The 22292-nt window shown below is 42.6% G+C and overlaps 1 protein-coding gene and 1 long non-coding RNA gene across 4 annotated transcripts in view; one reads left to right on the forward strand and one right to left on the reverse strand.

The window, feature by feature from the left end:
- The window catches only part of LOC106631464 (uncharacterized), a 33956-nt gene extending 28010 nt beyond the window's left edge, over positions 1 to 5946 (forward strand). For all 3 annotated transcript variants that reach the window (XR_008734517.1, XR_008734516.1, XR_008734518.1), the window contains one exon: positions 4290 to 5946. This is a non-coding gene — a long non-coding RNA (uncharacterized LOC106631464). The remainder of the gene's footprint in view (positions 1 to 4289) is intronic.
- Positions 816 to 9647, reverse strand: SLC16A14 (solute carrier family 16 member 14). Its single transcript, XM_005443725.4, has 5 exons — positions 8883 to 9647; positions 8316 to 8592; positions 7321 to 7464; positions 2263 to 3258; positions 816 to 1078 (listed from the first exon to the last, which is right to left on the reverse strand). The coding sequence occupies exons 2-5, from the start codon at positions 8575 to 8577 to the stop codon at positions 930 to 932; spliced, it is 1551 nt and encodes a 516-aa protein (XP_005443782.1). The 5' UTR covers positions 8578 to 8592; positions 8883 to 9647; the 3' UTR covers positions 816 to 929.
- Positions 9648 to 22292: the final 12645 nt, after the last annotated feature.

The following is a 22292-nucleotide window of genomic DNA, read 5'->3' on the forward strand; positions in this document are numbered from 1 at the left end:
AAGATGTACTGTGCTGTAGTCCAGTTCTTTCTAAAACTCTATTTGGCCAATTTTCTAATTGGCCAACTCATTTCTTTAGTACTGTTTACTTGACAAACAAGTCCTATGCAGGGAGTCAATGGCAATGTTACAAAGTTCTACAATACCTCTAATCAGGTGAAGCAGCCAGAAGCTTCAGACCATTTCTGGAAACATTTTCCAGCCTGTGAATAACAGTAATATTTTCCGTATGTTGCCTGTTTCTGGTTTTATGTTAGTCTTACTTCAGGTGCATTCAGTGTCACAGCATTTGTAATGTTAGCCTATGTATTGAGGATGGCTGCCTTATGCAGTTGATACTTTTAAAAAATAAACTAAAAAAATCCTTTATGTAGAGAGTAGTTTCAGAAAAATCTTAGAACTTTTCTTTAGTTTTGCATCACAGAAATAGTTATTTTAATACACTGAATTAATCAAATTATTGTACTAGCATCTCAACAGTACAATCATTTTAGCATACTCAGTAACTAACCTTTTTTCAGACCAAATACATAGTAGGAAGGCCTTTTATAAATCATTCGTATACTGATCAAATTCTCTTGTAGAACTAGTATAAATCTGGAACAACTGCACTGCAGTCAATGGAGTTTCACCAATGGGTAGTGGTGACAAGTTAGAAGAGAAGCAAGGATAAAGGCTCCTAGCATTATTCCAATTCTAAAAGACTAGCAGGGTGCTTTTAATTGCTGCATTTGTTAGTTCTAAAGTAAAAGATCTTCACTCATTTTAAAAGCGTATTTCTAATAATTTATTAGCATTTTGGAGCATAATTGCTTTTCACTTAAGTACAGCTCAGTGTGGTTGGTTCCATAAGAAAAACAGCTTCATACTGTCATACAATAGAAACATGAAAAAAAAAAAAATCTGTAAAAAAATTTCTGGAATTTGTTCTATCCTTGTGCTTCTTCCGTAGATTTTTCACTTGGTTGTTTCTTTTGAATACAAGGTTGTATAAGTAAAAATAATATTCCCACCATGTACAGTAAGCCAGATATGTAAAAAGAAAAATCGTATTTCTGTGTGATGTCATAGATCCAACCTGCAAAATAAGGACAAAACATGTTTGTTACAAAGGTTGACAACAAGGTGCATTGCATGGGAAAATATGAAAAATGCTGCACATTTCTCCCGTGACATTTCAGTCAAATCCATAGATGTTTTGTGGAAAAAAAAAAAAAAAAAAAGGTGGTGACTGTCTCCTCCTCTGGATGCTACAAATGGAAATTTATTAACAAAATCTCTTGTTCATTCACCAAAACCAGTGCAAAACCTGTCCCCTCATTTAAGTATTATGGAAGTCTTAAAATGGGACTCTAGCTATGTGCCATCCTCAGAAGCCAAGCAACTTTCTCTCTAAAACTGTACATTTTTCAAACAAGTTATCATAGGTCTGGCTTTAAAACAGACATTTTGAAATCCCAAACCAATTAGTTCTTCCACCCTACTATTTGTAAAATGCCCGATACTGCAGGCTAGTTCAAATGCTGTGTCTTTTGCAAGCAAACACATTCTCAGTAGCTTTCTCGAAGAGCCTCATATTGATAAAAGCCTTTCCAAGAGATATAATCTCAGTTCTGCAGTGACTCTCATTCCAACCTTAATTCCTTTGCAAAAATACATTAAAGTTACTCCAGAAAGGTTTGAGAACGCAAAATAGCAAAATTCCCTCATGGTATGCTGGTTGCATTGCAATGTAACCTCAAGATCTGTACCCTTTTTTACATCAACTAATTGCATCCTGTTTGCTTTGTTACTAATGACCCAAATACAAAGACATATTCAGCACCGACTGAGAGGTGCTAAAAGAATATATGGTGCTGCTTTTCAAAGGGTACTGAATAAGCTTTCTTATAAATCCTGTTGGCTCACTCAATAGTGTGCATATACTACACAAAACACATAAAAATAGGTTAAACCCTTCTCATTTTAAAAAAGCGTATGATTGTATTTTAAGGAAACATACCATTCGAAAGATAGATTGTAATAGCTTTGGCATTCTTTGCAAGGATTGTAATTTGTAGTGTGTGAATAGTGAGCTGGTACCCAGTGGATGTGATCTATAAATTGTAAATCGATTAATGTGAAGCTGGATGTTATGGTCCATTCTGGAGCAGCTGTAATTTTGTTACTTACACATGCTTATAACGTAAGAAAGCATAATAATATAACAAGTCACACAGTTTTTATACAAACATCTGTTGGTTAGCAATTTGAACTTTTTACCTGCAAAGGGTGGTCCAAACAATGCAGATATTCCGTTGGCACAAATGATGATGCCATAGGCATTTGCAAGGTGTTTAGTTCCAACCAAATCTTCAGTCACAACAGGCATTAGAGAAAAATAGCCACTAGAAAATCCTATTAGAGCACAAACCACAGCCAGGCTAATGTATGTTTGCATTAGTGGCAAAGTAAGAATGCAGGTGACCAGCGTAAAGTTAGCCATGAGGAAGACATTCCACGTGCTGATGCACGGGAGATCAGAAATGATTCCAAGGATCACTTTACCAAAAATATGAACAATGGCTATAATGGATGTCAAAGGAAATACATTGTTCTGACTAGATAAGTTATACTGCTTGACTATTTCTGGAAGATGAATAAAGGGAATGACAAAGCTGCTATAGGCAAACAAAGCCCAAATTATAAAGGCCACAAATACTCTATTGGTAAACAGTGATGCAGCTCCAAAGTAGCTGGAGTACCATATTGCAAAGCCCTTCCTGACTGTAACCGTCAGCTGGCTCACTGTCTTAAGAATGCGCAGTCCATACATACTCCTTCCACTTCCAGATTTACCTCCAATTTCTATGTGCTGAACACTGTCAAGCACTTCTTCATTTGTTGCCTCTTCTTTTTTTTCTGGTTCTTCACTGAGGACTCCATTGGATTTTATAGTCTCTGCAGAACGGGACAGAGCTTTTGCCTGATTATCTTCACTGTTACTTCTCACACCATATTTTTCGCTAACCATGTCTTTGGGAGAGAGTGGTCTCATAAGCGCCCCACAGACACAAAGGTTCAGAGAGATGGCACCCTGGATGAACATGGCATTCCTCCACCCAAATTCGATGCAGAGGTACTTCAGTAAGGCAGTCATTAGGAAGGCTCCAAACCCTGTTCCCGTGGTACTGAGTCCTTGCGCAAGTGCTCTTCTCTTCTGAAAATACTGCCCTACCATGACCACCGCAGGCAGATAAACCATGCCACTTCCAGCGCCTATGAAAACAAAAACCGAAATCAATCTGCACATTTGCCAACAACATAAAAAGTGTGAAAAACATATCAGTTTTATCCCTAACTTTTGCATGAGCATAATGGTAAAACTGAGAATAAATATTTAATTCTCATGTTAGGTTTCATTTCTGTCTTGCAGTATTTTCCAAAATTTGCAATCCTCATTCCTGTGAGAATACAATACTGCTGTTTAACTGCTGGGAAAACTGAAATACATGGAAGATAAAACCTTTACCTCAGTTTAGCATGGTACTGCTGGAAAGTCCCAAACATCCCATGATAAATCAGTGACAGCTAATATGAGGACAAACATAAAACAAACTCTGTTTTGAAATATCTGCATTTATAATACTTGCATCTGATTGTATCAGTGACCAGAAATTGCTTAGTGGGCATATCTTATTGCTTTTGGCTGAGTTCACCAGCAACACGTTTCAGGAGTCAGCACAGGGTAGGTTAGCTGGGTGGTGGGACCTTGGGTGGCTTCCAGGTTTCTCTTTGGGCACTCCAGGGAAGTCCAGGGAGGGCCACACAGTAGCTGCACAGGCATATTCTTAAAGAGGAACATCTCTATAGTTCTGTAGAAAATCCCTCAGCTGTAGTTAAACCCCAGGGTATTAATGGTACCTGTTTCAAGCAGAAAGCGTTAAGACTTGTGCAAACACACCATTAAAGGTAACAGTTGCCCATTTTTTCTCACAACGAATTCCTGACAGAGGGGATTTGGACTGGAAGAGGTGTATCCAGAAGATGCTTCAAAATTCACTGTGATTGTACTTTAGAAAAGCGTTTGGGGCTTAAGTTTTCCTAAATAGCTGATAACACAGCCGTATGCAGGTGCAGCACGATCTAGCTACAGCTAGACCAGAGAAAGAGTAGTTCTTCCAGCAAAGCCTGAAAAAAGCACCTCAGCACCACGGCAGTGTAGTGGTCAGAACCGACCTGTTTTGTCTGTTAGAAATATTTATTTCTTTGCTACACAAATACCTGACCAGGTTTTTATTTTGCACAAGGTCTCCCTCCCCAGCGGCAGCCACAAACACCAAGGCCATCTCTCGGCCCCCCAGCCGACCGCCTGCCTCAGCCCAGCCTGCCTCGCCGCTGTGAGGGAGCAGCCCACGCTCCCGCTTGCATGAAGTGCTCACGGCCCCCGCCTGCGCATCCCAAGAAATAAAGAAGTTTTCTGTATTTTAGCTTATCTTCTCATTCTGCGGAATTAACACAGAAGGTAGTTAACTCGTGAAAGGCACAGCACCTTCACAGGCACGTCAGGGCCACAGGCCTCTCCACTCCTTTCCCTCACAGAGCCGTCACCCCCGCAGCCAGGCCCGCAGGGACTCCAGCAGCTACAGGCGCCCACCCCAGGGCTCCCCTGGCCAGGTGAGTGGGGAGAAGGGTCCCCTGCCTTGCCATGGCTGCTGCAGGGTGCAGAGCTTGCACAGCTGGGCCTGAGCTGTCCCCCAGGAGGTGAGGGGACAAGGCTGCAGGGAGCTGGGGCAGGGGAACCATGCTGAGGCGGGGCGCACGTTGGGGATGGGAGCTGAGGCGGCGGGGTGGCCACGGCCAGGGGCAAGGTGGGGATCCTGGGGACATCCCATGTGAGGGCATCTGACACGGCAGTCACTCACGGGGAGCCCCGGAGCCATAAGTGAGCCCACAAGCACTGTGTGCAGGCTCACAGGTGGTCACAGCAGGAGGTGGCCGCTGTTAAGTGAACATCTAGCAGCCATGAGAACATGAAAACAACTTCCCTGAGGTGATGGTGAGTGAGGTGACCATGAGCGAGGGGATGGGAGTGGACAGGGACTGAAATGATGGGTGAGTGAGAAGATCAGGAGTGTGGGGTTGGCGAGCAAGGGGATGGCGGGCAAGGGGATGGGGAATGGAGTCTCATGGAGATGGAAAAAACATCTCAGGCATCGCTACACTGGTTTTCTGACCAGAATTACTCTGGCAACATCTCACTTCTCCACCTCATGCAGAAATCTGCCTCAGATTTTTTTCTGAAAATGTGGTTTTCACCCCTCTTTAAATTCTCTGTATAATCTCTGCCTTTTTGTCTGGTATTTTGTGTATGTTCTTTTCTGAAAAGCAGCAAGGGCTGAGAGAGTGTGGGGATTCCTGTCTGCTTGATTATATTTAATATATATATATGGAACAGAAATTCCAAAAAAGACAGAACCCTGCCTGTAATTATTGTTTTTGTTCAGGAATTTACAACATTACTGAAATCTGTGGTATGGTGGTACAAAGAGCCATCACAGTGATCCTTGCTTTTCAGTGATCAATGTTTTTCCACACAGAGAGCTAGAAAAAAACATCATGTACAGAAATTCTGCAGATTTCTATGAAACTCTGTGAAAGAATAGTTTGAGGGAATGGAGGGTACTGAAGCTATTATTAGTATTGCAAACAATTCATTTTTTTCGTAATGCTTCTGTCACCTATAACAGATACCATGCTTCATTTGCAAACATAACTGGCCTTGTTATCCGTGGACTGAATAATATTTCAAAGCCCCTTGAATTGCTCAGTGTTGCTCATAATAATTAAAGGCCAAATTTCGTATTTCTTACTTGGATCGCTTGAACATTTGTTTCATATCTATTAACAGTATCTCTTTCCAGAAACGAACAGTGAATAAATTGAAGTAGTGCTTTAAGTAGAGAATACTGGGTTCTTCTACATAACTTTCTTGAAGTAACTAATTTTTTTCACAAAGAAGCCACATTTTGCTAGAAACTGAGCATTCAGGCACAAGGGATCTGTTGGTTTTCAAGAAAGATGCCTGAACACCCATGCCTTTTCATATTTTGATCGGGCCCTTACACATGTCAAAATGCTTTCTAGAGACCTAATTCCAATAAAAATGAGAATATATTACTTCTTTCAGTGATTTTGATTGTAAAAAAATGTGGCAAAAATAGTTGCTATTTATTAGTGGTTGTTGCTGTAATCTGAATATCCTTCATTAGAAACTGAAATATATATGAAATACAGCTATGTGCATGGTCCTAACTGAGGCTAGGATCGAGTTAATTTTCTTCATAGTAGCTCATGTGTGCTGTGTTTTAGACCTGTGACCCGAACACCGCTGATAACACAGGCATGTTTTAGCTGCTTCTAGACAGTGCTTGCACAGCATCAAGGCCTCTTCTGTTTCTCACATGGCCCAGCCAGTGAGTTGGCTGGGGGTGCAGAAGAAGCTGAGAGGGGATACAGTGTGACAGGTGACCCCAACTGACCAAAGGGACATCCCATACCGTATGATGTCATGCTCAGCAATAAAACTGGGGGAAAGAAGGAGGAAGGGAAGACATTCAGAGCTGTGGCATTTGTCTTCTCAAGTAACGGTTACACATGATGAAGCCCTGCTTTACTGAAAATGGCTAAACATCTGCCTGCCCATGGGAAATAGCAAATTAATTCCTTATTTTGCTTTGCTTGTGCATGCAGCTTTTGCTTTACCTATTTAACTGTTTTTATCTCACTTTTACCTTTCTGATTCTCTCCCCCATGACACTGCAGGACAGTAAGAAAGCAGCTGTGTGTGGCTTAGCTACCTACCACTAGCAACTCCCAACACCCTTTAAAATGGGTTTTGAAGCAGTACATAGTTATCATAATCTGGTATTTTATTAATATGGAGCAACTCCTGTAGAGAACACTTACTGTTTCTTCCTGCGTTAGAGAGGAGTTAGCTAGATATATAATTCAACAGTGTTTCGACGTCTTTAAATTCCACTGTTAAAGTTTGGATTACACTAATTCTTCCAATTAAAAATGTCCTCTAATACATTCACCTGGGAGAAACTGATAAAAATACCATCTTCAACATGGCAGATTTACATGACAACAGAAGTTATTGGGCCCAATCCACTGAGTAAATAAATAAGTATTCTCAAAAGGTAACAGGCTGCAAAGAGTGTGTAAGAGAAGCTGGAATAACTTTACAGTCTAACTTCCCTCTTTACTCACCCAGATAACCTTCAAAGCAATCAAAAGTAACTGAAAAAAACTTTCAAACCTTAGTACAGCTCTTACCAGCTGTCACTCCAAATGTAAGGAAGAGGTAGTGCACATTGGAGGCATAGGCACTCAGTATCCAACCTAGGGCATTCATTATCCCTCCAATCATAGCTGTCTTGCGGCACCCACACATGCTGATGAATAAACCAATGAAAGGACCTGTTAAAATATATGAAAAAAATGATGAAATTATTCATTTAATTCTCTGTACTCTTTAATAGTTATTCACATGAAGAGTCTTAACATTTTAAACAAAACATTAAACGTCAGGCTACTCATGCTATTCAGTTTATTTTCCCTATTACTGCTCAAAATTGTGGAAAGAAAAATTCAACCAGCTGACCAAATACCAGCAGAACCTAAAATCAAGGTTTCCCCACAAAGAAGGGATAGTTTAAAAAAAGAAACTGAAACCGTTATTCCCAATATCAATGATGTGTGTGGGCAAGCCTTTTTCACAAGTAACGAGAAAGCAAACATTTTATTTTGTTTTCAGTGGAGTATTTTAGGCAGACCTAAACACAACTTCTTCAATCTTAATTTAGGGAGAGATACATACACATATACACATATACACACAAACATACCCCTCCAGATATTATTTTGGGTTGATCCAAACACAACTTAAAAAATAATTTTTTGTTCAGCTGCCAAACTGAAATATAAACTGTCTAAATTCAACATTTTCTCCTCCCAGATAGAGTACGGGGAGGACCACAAGCTTCACAGATCATGTGTTTTCTTAATTCTAGTGAGACCTTGAAGTCACAGTCATCCTTTCCTGCTCATGCTGTCTCCTGGAGTAATTGTCTTCTCTATCATCTTCCCTGTTGTTCCCTCTCTCCCTCTAACTTGTAAAATATGTCCTTGTGACCTTAAAAAGGCAACTCAGGAGAACTTGGGCAGCCCTGCTAATAAAATGGAAAACTGTAAGAAAATACTTGAGGGATGAATGGCAAACATATTCTAAAAATCTATGTAGTTTTGAAATAAATTATGCTGGAACATACCAACAATAAGTGTAATGCCCATGCTGAGGGAGCTAACCCATGCTGTTAAGCCACGACTTTGATTAAACTCTTCAAGCCATTCCATGTTGAGTATTCCAAGGGCCATCTGGGACCCCATGATAAGTATGTGCACAAGGAAAGAGGAAAGTACAATCATCCAAGCCCATCCTCCATCGATGTTTGGATTAGGCTTAATTGGCTTACTTCCAACTTTTGAGTCATCTCCAAAATCATATCCAATATCTTCTCGACTAGCATACATTTTCTCCACAGTATTCTGAAACAAATGCAGTAAATACCTTCAAAATACATAAAGAATGATCAGATTTTGTAGTTTGGTTATAGTGAACAGCATAAATCACTACCATATTTCACCACTGTGGTTTAGTGCAGTTGTAAAGTGCATACTGGGGTTTCATTGTGCAAATGTAAAATGCTTAGAAAAATTTCTTTGTGTACCTTAATATCATGGCTGTCTGTGCAGGGGTATTTACAGGTTGACAGTAGGCTGCATTATTTCCATTACTGTACACTTTAACTTACTTTTAGGTGGCTGAGAGCACTTACTCTTCATGGGTTCACTGTGGTCACAAAAAAAAGACTGGTCTCTCTCTGTATATTCCTTGTCTGTATCACCTTCTGCTGTCCCAGTAAGATTACGTGCCTTTGTTTTCAAGTTGATAAAGCTTGGAATAAAAAAAGGAAATCCTGAAGAGGCAGGTAGATGAAGTTACCATATCCTTTCAGAGGAAACCAGTTTTGGATATATTTTTTCCTTAGCAGTGGAAGAAAAAGAGTGAAGACAGAGAAAGATAAAGATTTAAGGTTCTTGGTTTTCAAAATGCTTTGCTTACACAAATTACAACAAGGGGATTGTTACTACCTCTCTGGCAAGCTTTTTATTACAGTGAACTTGACAAACAGTTTGCTATTATGTTTTCAGTCTCCATACTATTAATCTATACAATCCTACTAAAACCAAAGAATTCTTCCAAACTAATGTCAATGCCTATCAGAATCAAACCGAGTGGCAGAGTTACGTGCATAGGTATACGCAGGATCAGGACATAATAGCTTAATTTGATTGCTGCGATTTTTTCTATTGTTACTCTAAGTGAAGATTGCAACACAATGTGAAAATAACTTTAAAGCCATTTTTAATTGATTAACAGGCAAGGTGCAGAACCCAGTCTTCCCTCCATCTGATTTCTGCTGCAACATATTGAAATGTTACCCAACGGTGGAGCACCACATAGGTTTCCATGGAGACTAGAAATGTAATGATACAAATTACCAGAGATGGTAATTTTTTGTCTTCTTTTCTTCTCCAGAAAATAAAAAGAGCCATCAGCTTCACAACAATCAAAGGAAAGAAGAATTTTATCAAAAATTGTTTTAAAAAGCTCCTTATGTATTCTGTGAGCCCTCAGAAGGTGTGCCTCAGGGCTAGCTCCTCACTACTGAAAACTGGCAGTGAATGCAGAATATAGTATCAAGTTTGTCATAGATGGATACCCTTTATGGACCCAGTTGTCATAGCCCTAACTTGGCCATTGAAGGCACTGGTGACACAGTGAGGAAGAACAAGAACTGCGCACTAATACTTGCCACACAAGCAGGTAAACTGGGACCAGCTGATGAGTCCACACCTGGGTGCCAGTGGGAACATATACTGAAATGACTTACTGGCTTTTTCTTTGCCAGTCAAGAGGCAGAGAGAAAAGGGGATTATGCTTAGAGGTCTTTCTAGAGGTCCTGCAGGGTGTTTGAGGCAGGAGGGGTAGCAGGGGAACAAGTCAGAGCCAGGCGGTGGTGCAGACTTTTTTTCTGAACTTAAGAGGACAGCCTGGGACAGCCTTAGTTAAAATTACACTTTGCTCTTGCTCTGCAGAAGGTAGGTCTTAAAGATGGCATCTCAGCTCTTTCCTATTAATGTACCTGGAGCTAGATCCCCCACTGATGTAGTTTATGTGACTACTGAGGATTCAGCCCACTCACAAGCGAGAAAAATACTAAATGCATGAATGTAATAAAGATAATGAATAATCATGCTAATGGGAAATAATGAGAAGCAGCAGAATGAAGAAAAATTGCAAGCTGCTAAACATGCTCTGTATAAGATTAGTGAAAATGTATGATGGCTATTACAGTACATCTTAGATAATGGAATAAAAAATTATGTAACTGAAGATTCAGAGTCAGGATTAAATGTGGAGCCTCACCTTTCTCTTTCATGCTCTTGACTGGCTTTGTGTCCACCTGAATACTGATACTGGATGCAACACTTTTCTTTGGACAGGAAATAGATACGTCTTTTATATATTTAAAATTATTTAAAGCAAAAATAGTTGACATTGAGAAGCAAAGGTATGATGCTCATCTTTGCAATCTTACTGACAGAATGGGCTTAGACTTGAATAGGTACAAGTTAGTGTCGTGCTGGCATCAACCCCCACAAATCTTCAGAAAATGTATATATTTTCCCTTTGAACTGGATTCTTGCACATTATTACTTTTATACCATTAACTTTCCACTAACGTCACAAGTTCAGAGTGAACACACTCAAAAGCAGGGAAGGTAATCTCCAATGACTGCACAAACTCTCAGGCTCCAGATAGAGCAAGGGCCTTGCTGTCTGGATCCTCTCCCCGCTATTGCCTCATCACCCCGTGGCGTATCGCACCCATATCGCACCCAGGAGAAATGCACTTACCTGCCCTCAGCCTTCTTCCCACCCCACAGCACTGCCCAGAACACTATCGCGGACAGCAGAGAAGCCCAAGGGGCTAGAGAAACTGCAATGACAATGATGGCAGCTCATTTGTGAAGCCAGCCGTGTTTCCCCAACGAGCAAGGTAGTGAAAACCCACTCAGTGCCGGCGTTTGAATAAAGCCCCTCACAAGGGAATGCATTTAAAAGCAGGAGAATCTGGATTCTTGTTTGGCCAGCTGGAGAAGGACTAGATTTTTTTCAGAAAATCTTTTAATATTGCATGCACACACAGTATGCAGAGCTCTTAGAAAACTGGCCCAGACGTTAGTGCCCACAAAGGTGCTGAGCTTTTCTGAAAACCTGACTCATGAGCTATTTTAGGGACAAATGCAGGTGCTGTAGTAAGACCAAAGCTAGCAGCCAAACACCCAAGTTCCCTGTGCCATCAGTGGAGATATGGCTCTCTAGCTTGCAGTTGAACTGGATCATCAAAAAACATCTGATCTTAATATAAAAAATTCATATCATTAATAATTTACAGACACTTGGGTAAATCAGGTACTGTAGATCAGTACCTGACTGCCTCAGTGTTAACAAGTATAGAGCAAAATCATACTTTAAAGGCACTTCCAATCAGTAACGCGTAAATGCATTATAAATAGTAATAAGTTTTGCTTCACAGTATTCCCAGTAGACGTGCCACATATAATTGTCTTTTGAAGACATACAGAAATGAAAAATATTGTTAAAAGCATAGTTTATTTGGGGTCTCTTAAGTTTTGGTAGTCTTAAGCCGCTCAGCACTTCAGTTGTCAGTGACTTCACTGGAGATGTGGGTACCAGCCCCTCCTGCAGCCCAGAGCCACAGCGCCTAACTGTGCATCCCCAGCAAGGAAAAGAAAACCAGGGAAATTCAACTTTTACAGCGCAACTCCAAGGGTCACAAGCCTGCCTGCAGCCGGCGGCAGTTCCACCGCCAGGCTCCGGGTGCTGCCCTTGGGCCCCGCGGGAGCCCCGCTCCGACCCCCGCCCGAGCCGGCCGGCAGCAGGCGCGGGGGTGAGCGTTCCCCTCCCCTCGGTGCCGAGCCGCTTGCACCGGGCGCCGTGCCTACAACCTGCCGTAGGTTGCAGGCTGCTACAGGAGCCGCCCGAAGGCAGGGGATGCACTCCCGCCGCACCACCACCAACAAATTTGGGAGCTTTGCGCGTTGCGCCTCCCCCAGCACCGAGGTTAAGCGCACCTATGCGACGCGCCGCTGGGGCGGGGACGGCTGCCACCCCCCGCGCCCCGGACCGCCGCCGGGGCAGCGCTCGCCGCGGCGCAGGGCCGGGGGCCGGGGCTCGGGGCTCCGGCCCCGGGGCTCTGGCGCAGCCGCCCCCTGCCCGCAGGGGCTGCGGCGGCGGCGGGGCCGGGCGGCGGGGCGGCGTTGGGGGCCGGCGCGGCTGCAGGCGCCGCCCGCCCGGCGGAGCACAAAGGATGACCGCTAGTTACCCCGCCGCTGCGGCGGCGCCCCCCGCCCGCAGCCGCACGGAGAGGCCCGGCCGCCCACGGGCAGCCCCGCCACCCCCGGGCAGCCCCGCGGCCGCGCCGCACGGCACCGGCCCGGGCCGCCTCTGCTGCAGGCGGGCGGCTGCTGCGCGCTGCCCTGCCCTGCCCTGCCCGCACCGCTGCCGCTGCCGCTGCCGGTGCCGTGCGGCGGCTCCCGGCTCCTCCGAGCTACTCACCGCAGCGGGCGCCGCCGCTCATGCCCGCCGCGGCACCGAGCCCCCGCCGTCAGCCCAGCCCGCGGCGTCGCTCCGCGCCCCGAGAGCTGCCGCAGGCTCCGGTGCCCACCTGCGCCCGGCCCCGCTCAGCCTCGCCCCGGCTCGCCGCCCCGGGGCTTATTTTCTGCAGGAGTGCGGCAGCGGTGTCGGGCCCCTGGCCCCCCAGGCAGCTCGTCTTCTGCACCGCCTTGTCGCCATTCCCTGCGATTTCAAATCTCCACGCTCTTTCATTCCTGCGATACCGGCTGATTCTGGTTTGGCGGAGGAGATTGGCAATCCTCTCACATGCACACTCTTGTGGCTGAATGAAGTTTATTGCTGCACAGGTTATCGCCGGAAATTCACATCTGGGAGAGCTGGAGGATATAATCCAATAAAACCAGCCGGCATCAAGATTTTAATGGTCGTTGCATTATGTTTACTTCAGGGGGGCTGGCTGAGTTCACGTAGCCAAGCCACCCTGAGAATGAAGTTTGAAAGCTTCATTGTGTAGTAACTTACTGGTGCAATAAATGAGCTTCAAAAACATGCCTCCCTTAGCAGAAGAAATGAGTTGCAGAAATACACTTTTTCAAAGCAGTATCCAGACCTGGGTTGCATCTTTATGAATAATCTGACATTAATGAGATGCATTCTGCACCGCATCGCTTTGACTATTTGCAGTGGATTTACTTACCCAGGCTAAAGTGATGGCACGCCACTGTACACTTTGATCATCCGAGAATGCTGGTGTCCTACAGCAGCGCACCGAGTTGCGTAAATACAGGCCGTTCAAGAAGATGTAAGAAGTAGACTGAAAGAAAATGAAATGAGAGACCAACAGGAATGTTTTAATGGTGTTATATACACTGCCTGTGTGCATAACATGGTGGTTCAGAATCTGTTGAAGGGGAATTGGTTTGGGGGTTTTAGAAACACATATTTGGGGGGTTTAATATTTTTTAATACATTTTATTTGACCATACTTTCAGGCTTATGTGCTGTTTACACATGCAGATCTCATATATTTTTTCATAGAAGTTTAATGTTCTGTTCCTTTATATATCTAGCACATCAAATATATTGATATGAAACACTTTTATCTGGTTTTGGTGCAAGAGTGTGGGAGACTGGGCTATTGCTATGGCTTCAGCCTTTACATAAATCTTTGCCATGGTTTAACCCCAGCTAGCAACTAAGTACCATGCAGCCACTGGGATGGGGAGAATTGGGGAAAACAGCAGGCTGAGATAAGAACAGTTTAATAACTGAACTACTAATACTAATACTAATACCAATGATGATGATGTAATGTAAAGGGAGACAATAAAAAAGCAAGAGAGAAAATGAACCCAAGAAAGACAGGTGATGCACAATACAATCACTCACCACCTGCTGGCCGATGTCCAGTCAGTCCCTGGCAGCGATCGGTGGCCTCAGCCAACGCCCCCCCCCTCCAGTTTGTATACTGGGCATGGCATTCTATGGTATGGAATATCCTTTTGGCTAGTTTGAGCCAGCTGTCCTGGTTATGCTCTGTCCTGGCTTCTTGTGCACTTCCTTGTTGGCAGAGCATGGGAAACTGCGAAGTCCTTGACTTAGGGTAAGCACTACTTGGCAACAACTAAAACATCAGTGTGTTATCAACATTATTCTCATACTAAATCCAAAACCACAGCACTGTACCAGCTACTAGGAAGAAAATTAGCTGTATCCCAGCCAAAACCAGGACAATCTTGTAATTGCATTGTAGTCTCGAGATTGGATTCATTTACTTCTTCATAAAACCAGATCTCCGGTTTTAAGAGATCATGGTTTTGCACTGCAGATGTGTGTCATTCTGAAGTACACGTGTTCCCCGATTACTTTGTGTTTTACAATACCTTGCTCAACATTGTGTGGGCATTCATATCCCAGATTTTAACTTCAGCGTTAGCTTTTTGGCTGGAGTCTGGTTTCTTAAAAGGCTTAATGCTAGGGACTTGACACTTGAAATCTGGTGATTATTGGCTAGTGTTATTACCCAAGTTTGAGACACGTACATTTTGATTTGTGAATCATCTAACATGCTAGCGTACTTTCATACTTTATTACACCTACCGCAGAAGCAGATCTACTGGGATTGTGGGGTGACCAGTCACAAAAATATTTGTTTGACTGGCTGTTAACCCATGCTCCCTCTAGCATCGAGACGCCAACTGTGTGCTTAAATCCTTGTGCTAACAGAGATTCTGTTTTTACAGTCTGATGTGATGGAGAGTTCACTTAGCTGTGTCATACTGCTTCAGCAGTTCTGGTTCATATGTCATTGTGGTTCTGGACTGAAATCTTGGATTTATGCTGTCTTTGGGAAGATGAGTATGCATGGGTCTAATTGAATTTTAATCATTAAATTGTGCAGGTCTAGCAGCAAGGGTATAAGTGGTGTCCAGTAAGGAAAAAAGTCCATTTTTTTAGAATGGGAAGGACAATTCAGTGGTATCAGAAAAAGTTGGATGCTTTTACCAAAGATGCCTAAGGTGCTTGATCCAGTAAAATAAAGTGTAAACAAAGTCTGACAGACCCTGGTCCCTTAGAAATCATAACTGTATAAAATGGTTGGATGGCAAGCAGTCCATTTAGTTGTCCGTTAACCATGATGGCAATTATTAGTCGTAATATAACTGAAAGGGAAAGAGGAACAGAGGGAGGGAGAGAGGGAGGAAAACTGGAGTAGAAGGAATTGGTAATTCAATTTTGTTTACTATCTGGGGACCGCTAGGTTGCCCTAGACTTATACAGTCATAGAAGTGGTGGTTGGAAGGGATCTCTGGAGTCCACCCAGTCCAGCCTTCCACTGGAAGCAGGACTGTGACCTGTGGTATTTCAGGTCAGCCACGACTTTGCCTAACCTGCCCTTGAAAGCCTTCAAGGATAAAGACTCGATAGCCTTTCTGGGCAGTACGCTCCCGTGCAGCACCACCCATGCACAATCACAGCAAACCAAAACAGGACACGTTACCCCAGGTGCGGACTCACTAGTACTGAACAAGGACGGATAATAATTTCTGTTCATCATGTGTCGGTGCTGCCTTCCTAATGTAGCTCAGTCTGTGGTTCACTTTATTCACCATGAAAACACCCTGTTGGTTCATATTCAGCTTAGTGTCCACTGTGACAGCCACATGCTTTTCAGCTGGGCTGCTGCTCCAGCAGCCTGCACTGGTGCCTGGCACTGTCCAACCCCATGTGCATGACTTTGTACTCCTTGTTAAACTTCATGAGGTTTCTGTTGAGCCAATTTTTAAGTTTCTCAAAGTCCTCTCAACTGTGGCTCCACTATTGAGTTTGAGAACCACCCCTTCTAAGTTATTGTTGTCTGAAAATCTTCTGCAGGTGCATCCTGTGTCATCATCCAAGTTACAATGAAAGTAATGAACAATACTAGCCCCAGTATTGACCCCAGAGTGTTCTGATTGCACTGGCCACCAACTAAACATTGACCTATTGATTATTACCCTTCAAGCCCAGCAATCCATCCAGTTTCAATGCATCTAGCAGTTCATTCATGAAGACCATACTCCTCAGATTTTTCCTCCGCTTGGCTTTAGCCACTTGCTTAATGCCCATCACTCAAAATGGCAGCTGTGCTGGAGAGCTTACAGACTGCTCAGCCTCCTGAAAATGTGTATCGATGAAAATATGAAGTGCTGATTTAGCTTCCCAGCACTTTTCCTCTACTATTGCTGCAGTGCTGATTACTGCCCTCCCTAAAGCTCTCATTAAGTCGCCACTCTACTTCCCATGAACTGGTAGTACTGCAGTGATTGATAAGGAAATAAAGATTTGAAGCAACAGCTTGGTTGCTGCCACGTCAAGATACAGAACAGAAAAAGCATCTTGCTCCCGGTTTTGTTTGATCCCTGAACTATTAATCGGTGCAAAGTATCACCAAATAACCTGGTCAATTCTTGCTACACAGGTATTGCTAAAAAGAAAGATAATTTATGGTATTTAAAGGTTTCTCCTCCTCTTTCTTTCAGTAAACTCTTCGGGTTACTGAAGAATTCTCTATATTTAGAAGGGCATGTTACATTGGTTCTGAGTTAAAAAAAGGAAAAAAGGAAAACAAGCCAAACTTAATATTTTAATTTGGCATAAAGATTGTACAGTAGTACAGCTTTCGTATGGCACCATAAAAGCTTGTGGTTCCTCTTCATTCTGGCAACTCCAGACTGCCAAACAGAAATAATGCCTATTTTTCAGGTTTTTCCCACTGCCTTTCTGAAGAGAATCCTTGGTATCTTTGGTGGATTTACCACAAAACGACATCCTCACAGAATACTCCAAGCAAGTACGAACATTTTCAGCAATTCCCCCACCTCCTCCCCTGGTAGTCTTATCCAAATGGGAAAGAATGAATGAACTTGCTGTTTTCCAATTTCACCCAATTGGAATTGGGTGTCCACATGTGACTGAGGACAGTCCATGGGAATGGAATTCGAAAGTGGAAGAAAAAGCAACATGTTTGTCATTGCTGACATGGACTTTTCCATTTGGACAATAACTACTTGTCTTTTCTCTTTCTTCCCTCTCCAAGAGCTGATGCATTGTCACAGCTACAGATATGGGAGGGATTGGGAAGTCCTTTCCACATTTTGTAGATCCTTCAGGGACATCATGTCCAAAAACCTATTATGCTGTGTATCCTGTGAGAGTTGTGAAGGTTTCCTGGAGGCTAAAAGGACAAAAGAATGGTCCTCAGCAGATGGGGATGCTGAAGAGTTTAACAATCCTGCCTCAGAGTGCTGTGGCACCGTGCCTTGTCAAGATTCACGTTAGAGATTCCTCCAGCAAACCTGAATATCTGCACGAGGGGCTGGGGCCAGGTTCTTCCTGCGACTTCCAGGGGGAAGATGAGTGGGAAAAGGCCATTGAGCTGGAGCAGAAACCTAGAGAGCTGCCAGGTACATTGGATAGGCAGGGGTATGTACAGAGCTTCTGCTTCGGAACTGAACGGCTGCCACCCACATACTTTTAAGTCTTTCAGGGTCAGCAGCAGCAGCAAACCTGGGGTTCCAGGTTGTAGATGAAGAAGCCAATGGGAAAATGGACAATCTGCGACTCCTTATAGTTACTTCCTTGCTTCAGAAAGTCACAGCACAGGAGAAATGGCACTTGCTCACAAAACAAAGGAAGATGTGACAAACCAGTCCCTTTTGGCAGCATTATTTAATTTCAGCCTTGTACATTAGCAATCCGAGTTGCATATTGAGAGGGTAAACTACCTTATCAAAAAAAGGGCCATTGTAACACTAAGGTGTTTTGCCCATGGTGGTAGCTTGCTTTTCTGGTTTAAAACGTGTGAGCGTAAGGGTGTGGTTGCAGCTGGTTAAACACCAGAAGTACCGTACTAGGAGAAAGAACCGAGGGGCCTTCTGACGGGACTCACGGTTGTGCTAAAGTCACTTCCTCAGGGTCAGACCTGTGCGGGTAAGGAATCTCGGAGCATTCCGTGAGAAGTGTGTTACTTGCTCATGGGTTGCATCTGTTGCAAATATACCAAGTTACCTGCAAATGCCAGTAAGGTCAAATTAGCACTCAACTAGTTAATATAAATCACAACTATTGATTTCAGTGGCACCAGGGTTTAGTCCTTCGGTCTGTGACATTCAAATCACGGTATTAATCTGTGTGTAGTATCATTTTAAATTTTCACCCTTGAAATATTTTACCCCCGGTGGGTACGAAGTAAATGTTTTCCCAATGTCTTGTCTAAACCAATACATTTGTTTTTACAGCAGATTAAGCTTAGTGTTTTAAATATATTGGTAGCTTTACTCTGTAATTTGCTTTATGCTTGTCTTGACAGGCACTTAGGTTAAAAAATCTGATCTGGAAACATTTTGAAAATATTATATAAAACAATATTTGTGCTTGTAAACTTTTGAGTTTGTCTGAGATGGATTTGAACTGTGTGAGTTTCTTTTCCATTTCTCTTTCCATTCTCTGTAGCACCACTGCCAAAATATTGCATTTTTTAATAAACAGTTCATGAAATATCATAGCTTTTATGAAATACTAACATTAAAATGTTAATAACTTGATGTGTATAAAATTCCAAAGCAGTATGTTTTCAGAAAAGGTATTTTTTTAAACACGACAACTGCAATAATATGATTCCTGAGAACAGAGCAAGTAAACAATGATTAGAGACGGGAGAAGAGACATACGCTGTCCTCCACTGGAATGAGAGCTGTAAATATTTTAGCCGAGTTACAGCAGATAAGTTATTCAGTTCACAGCTAAATTACATTGTGCAATTAGTGGGTCAAATCTCCTAAAGTCATCCACATCAGTACTCAACCCAGGTATTACCAGACTGCAGGCAGCTGCCAGGGTATTTGCACTGTGCCTGGACTTGGCTGCTGCCGCTCTCCCCGAAGCTGCACGGGCCATTTTGGAGAGCCAGAGTGTGGCTGATCTGCACTAAGCCAACAAAACCCAGAGATCCTGCGACAGAGATCACTGTGAGAGTTCAGCCAGAACTGTTTGTACAAAAGCTGACATTGCGTGTCCAAGATGCGGTCCACCTGTCCTTCCTTCCTTCTCAGTAGCTGTTCTGATGTCACTTGGTGGTTTTGTTGACATTTTTTTCAGTCTCTATGTAGCACTCATAGTTTCAGTGACCACAGTTTTCCCTAAACAGAGATAGGGGAAAGGAATGTAATCCTTAAACTACCATTTTTCAGTCTTTATTAAACTGCCCCAGCTTCTTCAGAATATTTAAATAAGTATAAAAAGCAGTGCAGAAGAGAAATATATTTATGTTTCTTCTATTTGTGAGCATTTTGCAACCTTCAAAATGAAATTAAAAACTTATATTAAGGCCTGGGTTATGTTTCCTTGTGAAATTTTCATTCTTGAGCAGCAAACAGGGCTTCCTTGGACAGCAGTAAGAGCACTAAACAACTGTTACCTTGTGCTCAGTTTGTCCATATTAGTATATAGAGAAATATTTGCAGCTTTTCAAGGTCAGTTACACTTTCAGTGCTACATTATCGCTATGCTCATCTACATACGAACCCCTCCCACAACGTTTCTTCTTGCCCTTTCTGCAGTGCATTTCTCCAGTGAGCTCTAGATGAAGCCAGCATTTCAACCTTTGATTACATGCCATCCATGGTAGCCCTACAGGTAGTGGGCATCCTGTGCCCACTTTCCAAAGGACATTACATGCATCAGAAACTTGGTCTTGTTCAGTAGTGTCTAAAGCCAGACCAAGTGATTCAGGCTTTGGTGGGCCCGAGCAGGTCCCACGTGCCATGTGGGGCGCAGAGATCAGTAGTGGTGCTTGTTTTCTTACCATATGACAAACTGTAAACCAGCAGGACGGAGAGCCTGTAGTACTAAAAGTGCTCGATCATTTGTGTGGGTATGGTGGTCTAGATCACGAGGGGGTTTAGATGGAAAGGAAACATCCACAAATTCCGAGCAGCTCCTGTCAAATGGTCTTTGGGGCGGTAAGGCTTCTCTGAGCTTCTGAGATAGAGGGTGCCCTGTTATGTGGAAGGAATTACGATATGATTTCTACGCAAGGGTGAAAACCATGCAGCACCTGTAAGAACGCTTCCCATTCCATACAGGATAGAAAGTACAATATAAGTAATTTTGTTTCATTGTCACATTTGTAACTGTTTTTCAGTATTCCTATTTCTGCTACTTTTGTTGTTTATTTTAGGGGTATTTTTTTAATATGTTAACATCCATGTTTAAAAAAAATCAATGTTGTGTAGTAAATAGAAGTAAAAATAAAATTAATTGAACCGTGGTTGCCCATTCATATGAAATTAAATTATTTGTGTTCATTGTGCAGTCCTAATGAGTGTAGAAAGTAACCTAGCAGCAATGAAATTTTAGATTTCAGGGCTTTAGTATTTTGGAAATTACTTCGTGTTTGGCAATATAATGGACTAAATTGTTCTTTTTTTTTTCTTCCAAATGTGACATTATTGCTTTAAATGATGTAGCATGAAATTGTTTTCAGAATCTGCCTAGCAACAAAAGATGCTCTCTCTCCCTCTAGTGGAGGATAATAAAATAGTTTTCTTTCCATTTTTGCGTGCGTAAACCATCAACTAACAGTGTCAGAGGTTGAGACCGTTACTGAACAAGTAATACATCATAATTTCTGTTTAATGTCTGACGTAAATTTTATATGACTAGGAGTTTAATAAGATATATTTTCATATTAATATTTTCCTGCAATTGTACCGTTTTTAAAGTGATCCTTGATGATACAAATTGTAAAATATTTATGTGTGTAAATACTGACAGATATACAGACATGTTTTAAAATAACAATAAGGACCCAGCAGCTAAGATTAAAAATAACTTCAATCTCAAAAGGAAAATACAGCGTGCTTAATGTTGAGCATAGGAGCAGCTTGCGTGTTGGCATTTGCCATATTGGTCCTCAGTTTAGAAAGCGTGTGCCTAAATGTTAAACTTTTTATTTTAATCCAAATGTTGTAAGCATTTGTGGTGCTCACCTGAAGAGAAGGAGGAGGCTGCTACAATACTCAGATGCAGCGTGTGTCCATCTCTTTTTCAAAATTAGATGTTACAATCTACTGGTTTAGTTGGATCTCCTAATAAACAAATTTTTAAAGAACAGCATAAACATCTTTCAAGCACATAGTATTCATCGTAAGTGCAAACTGCTTCTGTAGGTAATGATTTACAGGACTAAATCCATAATTAGGGTAGTAGAAAATACTTCTTATGTATTACTGATTAAACAAGATGTGTGTATAAATACTCCACTTCTAATTCCCAAAATAAAACAAGACAATTGTTTCTTGGCTAGATTCCTGTAAGTGGTTTCAGTGGAGAGTTTGTTTTCTTATTCAGCTGCTGAGATTCTTTTTAGCATATTTTCCTATTTTGTGTTTTTATTATCTCACTTTCTCTGTTAGAACTTTTCTTTCCCTTCCTTGTTGCCACACAAAACTTCATACAGGTGGGTGGAGAAGCTGTCGGTCCAAGGGAATCTGGAAGAGGATGTGCATGTAGGTAACTTCAGCCTTCAGCTTTTAGGGAGACGGGCTTTCTCCACCTGCAAGTCACTACCTTGCACTGAGGGTTTCACTGTGAGCATTTTGGTTCAAACTAAATTTTGAGTTTGTGTATTTGTTGTTCTCACCAAGTCACCAAAGGGTAGCAGAGCTACTTAAGATGAAGTGTTCGGTGACAGTTCTGGTTTGCCACCATCTCACTCAAGCACCAGCAGAAGCTGGACCTCTTAGCAAGGAGGGAAGGCTTTCATTTTCTTGTGCAGGGGAGTGACCCCAAGGGCTGCGGTGCGGTGAGTCACTTGAGTTGTAATTGCTTTAAGTAGCCCAGAAACCGAAGGAGTGGGGTGAAACAGGGCACTAAGACATGACACAGAAGAGACGGTGGAATGCTTTTCAGAAATGCCAGTATGGCCTCCTGGCTATCTGTGCTTGAAAATCTCCTCCAGCGTGAAGAAGAGAGCTAA

This window comes from Falco cherrug, chromosome 11, assembly GCF_023634085.1.
Source record: "Falco cherrug isolate bFalChe1 chromosome 11, bFalChe1.pri, whole genome shotgun sequence".
NCBI classification, from domain to species: Eukaryota; Metazoa; Chordata; class Aves; order Falconiformes; family Falconidae; genus Falco; species Falco cherrug.